The sequence below is a fragment of the Geospiza fortis genome, unplaced genomic scaffold (assembly GCF_000277835.1).
Source record: "Geospiza fortis unplaced genomic scaffold, GeoFor_1.0 scaffold425, whole genome shotgun sequence".
NCBI classification, from domain to species: domain Eukaryota; kingdom Metazoa; phylum Chordata; class Aves; order Passeriformes; family Thraupidae; genus Geospiza; species Geospiza fortis.
In genome coordinates this window covers 1,008,693-1,013,010 of record NW_005054387.1, presented here as the reverse complement: position 1 = coordinate 1,013,010, position 4,318 = coordinate 1,008,693, and the positions used below count along the sequence as shown (strand labels likewise).

At 39.9% G+C, this 4,318-nt stretch overlaps 1 protein-coding gene across 1 annotated transcript in view; it reads right to left on the bottom strand.

Annotated features, from left to right (window-relative positions):
- The window catches only part of TAF15 (TATA-box binding protein associated factor 15), a 17,176-nt gene extending 13,361 nt beyond the window's left edge, over window positions 1-3,815 (bottom strand). The window contains exons 1-4 of the mRNA XM_014308820.2: window positions 3,706-3,815; window positions 2,828-2,876; window positions 2,553-2,643; window positions 2,357-2,474 (exon numbers count right to left, since the gene is read on the bottom strand). Coding sequence (XP_014164295.1) covers window positions 2,357-2,474; window positions 2,553-2,643; window positions 2,828-2,876; window positions 3,706-3,785 — 338 coding nt within the window. The 5' untranslated portion in view covers window positions 3,786-3,815. The remainder of the gene's footprint in view (window positions 1-2,356; window positions 2,475-2,552; window positions 2,644-2,827; window positions 2,877-3,705) is intronic.
- Between the last annotated feature and the right edge of the window lie 503 nt (window positions 3,816-4,318).

Genomic DNA, 4,318 nt, shown 5'->3' with positions numbered 1-4,318 from the left:
GCTGATTGTGACCTGCCGAACACCAAATCCTTCCCTCTGGACCTGCAGGGCAGAGCCTCAGTGCTCATGTTGGATTGTGCAGACTTGCAGCCTATAAAATCACCAAATTTTGCTTTGCTTTTTGAATTGCAGCCTCTCTTCTTCTGGGCCTTCTACAATTTATCAAGAATTTTTCTAACTGTTCTGATGGCCTCTAATATACCTGAGGTTCTTCTCATTTCAGTGCCATCTACACTATCCCAGCAGCCCTCATCAGAAACACTGACCAGCATCACATCCAGGATACTCCAACACAGTGCAGCTCTACATTCCAAGAGGGAGCCATAAATCTTCTCTAAGATTAAGATTAATAACTTCAGAGCAACCACAAGGGAATCTCACCTACACCACACTTGCCTACACCACACTACTTCAGTAGAAACTGAAGTATTTTGAAAATCTAGATATATGAGACAATAGTTCTCTTAGCCTTTCATGGCAAGGCATAATATAGATTTATGAGAAATAAATTGCATCCAGGGAATACTGGCTGTTACTCATTCTTTTGTTTCCCTCAGGTACTTAATTGTGCCTTAGCTGTCTTATTTTTTCAGTAACTGGAAAGAATCTCTGACCTTTACCACCTTTTCTTCCCTTCTCCTTCCCTGCTTCCACCCTTTTTTGAAGGATGAGGCACTAGATCTGCCACTCTCCAGTCTTTGGCAATCTTACTTGCTAGTGAAAGTACCTCAGAAAAAGGGAAAAAAACCACAAGAGCCTCCAGGAAGTTTCCAGCAGCTTTTCAAAACGCTTTCAGATGTAGTGCATTGGGTCTAACCAATCCCAAAATATCCCATCTGTGTAAATACCATTTAATCTGCTCTCTCCCACTTCTAGCCTAGATCTCAGCTTTAACCTTGCTAATCCCAGTGGTAAACAGCTTGTGAAGATTTTTGTTATTATCTTCACTTCAAAAAAAGTCAGCTCTGCTTTAGCCTTTGCCACTTTACCACCAAAGGCAGCATTGTTGAAAGCATCCACTATTTGCTGTCTTCCCTCCCCTAAGATGGGACAGCCACAGTTTTGTGGCACTCTCTTCAAAGCTGCTACCATTTCTCAGTTTCTCTTTATTTGTTACAACCCTACATTGAGAAGCTTCCCTTCAAGGTCTTTTCTTCATTTTCTAGATCACAAACTTGCTGGAGAACCTATGTGCTGTATTTTTATTCTACTGGACATCTACAGAGTTAAAAACTACATTATTACCTCTAACAAATACCCAGAAAACAAAGCAAAACAAAACTTAACTGTGTACCTGCCTTTGTTATGGAAGCAAAAATGACATCTGAGTGAAAGCACCTATTGCTGGCAGATTAAGATTTTTTTTAATATTAAAATATTTTATAGTAAGAACTACAAAACCAGAAACCAAGTAGAGGTTTGCTCAAGACCAGGTTGTTTTATCACCTTGCAAAAAATACAAAACCATTTGGACCTTGGACACAAGAATGAGGTTTAGGACTCAACAGAGTATTTCAGAGAGGTCACCTGATGCTCAGTAAAGCTCTAACACAAGCAATGACCTGGGGTGGAGGCACAAAGCCTGTAAAGCAGACAGGGGAGGTATTTTAGCATTAAATGGCCTTTTTAGTCATTCTGGGAAGTTAGGTTGTATTTTCCAGCATACTTTCAAAGCTGTATCATTAATCCTCCTGAAACTGAATCAAATTCAACATCACAAGTAAAATACATTTGCAATAGCACAGAGTGCAGCATGCATGGGCACATTTAATTTCCTGATGAGGATATAAACCCATCATGTTCTGAAAACTCTACTTAGTTGGAAAACCAAAATCTATTTCTTACATGACATTTTTGAATCACTTCTCTTTCAAGAAAAGGCATTCTGAGCCAGATAAGCAGTCTGCAATCTGAGAGCAGCTAAGAGCTCCATTGCTAAGAGCTTATTTGAAGTTAATAAAAGAGCACTGTAAGTTTATACAAAAGAATGTGATTGGAGAGGGATTTGATAGGTCTTTCTCCTAATCAAAACACTCTGCCAAGTCCATTCTTCATTGTAGCCACAATCCAAAGACTTTCTAAAGTGCATGCCCCCATGCAGCTTGACTTCAAAACAACTACACCCATCCTTCTCACATAAAGAAATATTCTTCCTGTACCCCCCTTCAGACATTAAACATGTTTCAAGGATGTGGACCTTCAAATATTTGTCTTTTTCTCAGCAATATTAGCAAGAAATATGTTACAGCTCTAGTTAAGAATGTGTCAAAACAATCAAATGCCTGGTCTCAATCTATGTGATCTGTGACCACTAGACAATACTTTAAATAGATACTGATAAACTCTGCTTCCTTACCCTCTGGATGACCCTTTCTGCTGCCCCTGGCTGCCATAGGACTGCTGGTTGTAGGAGCTCTGATTCTGATTTTCATAATTGGATTCATCATCATATCCCTGGGAATCTTGTCCATAACCTGGAAATGGAGGAAGAAAATTTTTAGTCAATATTCACCTTTTAAATCCTGCCAATGAATGTAACAAGCTAGCCAAACCTGATTGATTTTGTCCATAGTTCCCATGATAGCTTCCATAGTTCTGTCCATAGGAGGAATTGTCTCCACTCTGCCCATAACCAGAATATCCCTGTAATTTCAAGAATGTACTCAAATAAGTGTAACTTCCACAGCAGTAAATCACAGTTTTCCTTGGCTAGACATAACTGCAAACATCAAGCACAGCTGAAACTGGAATTCTTCCTGGCCCAGGAACAATTTTTTTCACTCAAGGAACATCTGCTTTGAAAGCCACAATGTTTTTTTCAACATACCTGTCCTTGTCCATAATTCTGACTGCTCTGATTGCCATAGGATGAGTAGCTGGAAGAGAAAAATGCATTTAGGAGATGGTTAGAGTGCCCTCCACACAGGCTGGAAAGTAAAGGTATTTTTGGTGTCTCTAAGTTTCTCTTCATTCCAAAATAGGTGTTTAATCCAAGTACTGCAGTTCCAGGCATATTAAAACTACATCAATGAATTAATGGTTGACTGGCAGAAGCCAGAAGAGCTTATTTTAATTTCTGCTGTGTTTCAAATATAAACTTTAAGTACATGAAAGCTGGGTTTGCTGTGATTTTATATTATACTTATTATTCTGCCACTTTAAGCCTTCATGAACTGACAGAAGCAGCACGTGCTGAAACTCCTCATACTGAGGTACAAACCCAAACTCAGGCAGTGCTACAAGCACAAAGCCTCATGATCTTCATTAGCACAGGCAGCATTAGCCATGATTTTTATACTTCCATAAAAACTCCTGTCTCACTGATTAAAACATGCCCTGCAGCCTTGGGCCATGTAACAAATACCATAACCTTTGGCTAAAATCTTAGTGAACAGCTTAAGGCAATCACATGGAAAGTATTTCTCTATATTCATGTCATTTCAAAAGTTCTCACTATTACAAGATGTCATTCCAATTTACATCCATTTGCATTGCATGACTATTGTCTTTCAGGAATACAGACTGATTTCTCTTTGTTTTATAAGGCATCTTGAGAAAGGCCCAGGTGTAAGCTTTCTGCATCCTTAATTCCAAAAACCTATCAATAACTCTATCCTGAACAATCAGGCATCATGCTGGGAATACTAAATGCTCTTTCAATCTGCAGATGTAATTGCTAACAGCAAAACAAAAATCCTCACATACCTCTGCTGGCCCCCAGACTGACTGTAACTTCCAGAATCTAGAAAAAGAAATAAGTCATATTGAGAATTTCCAATGAACATTTTAGTCTCTGCTTACTAGAGGAGAAAATCTGGGGAGAGGGAGAAAGGTTCAAGTACCCTGGATATTACAACTACTATCCCTGCAGAATGGAGCTTCCTCTTCATTAACAAAAGTGAAAATATGAAGAGTGGAATGACAGCAGCACAGGGTGTGGGGGCCACAAAACACTTGGAAATGTCCCTTTTGAAGGATCTGAATTCTGTTTTTGAGGAGTCTTTTCAAACACCCAGAACTGTACAACCTCTCTAATGGCTATAGAGTACAGTGCCATCATCAATGAGCAGAATGCAGCAGCTTAATTAATCAAGCAAAGCTAAGTAGGTCAGTGCAGCTGAACCTCTGTTTGGGATGCTCTAAGAAAGCTCTGCTGAGCTAAAGGGCACAAACACAGGCAGAATGGGAGATGGAAAACCAGGGATGGAGGAGCCACCACATTTCCCTTTGCTCCTGCTGCAAGAGGAAAATCCCAGCTGAGAGCAGAGCAGCAGCACATGACAGATGCAGCACACAGAACACACAGACACACACACAC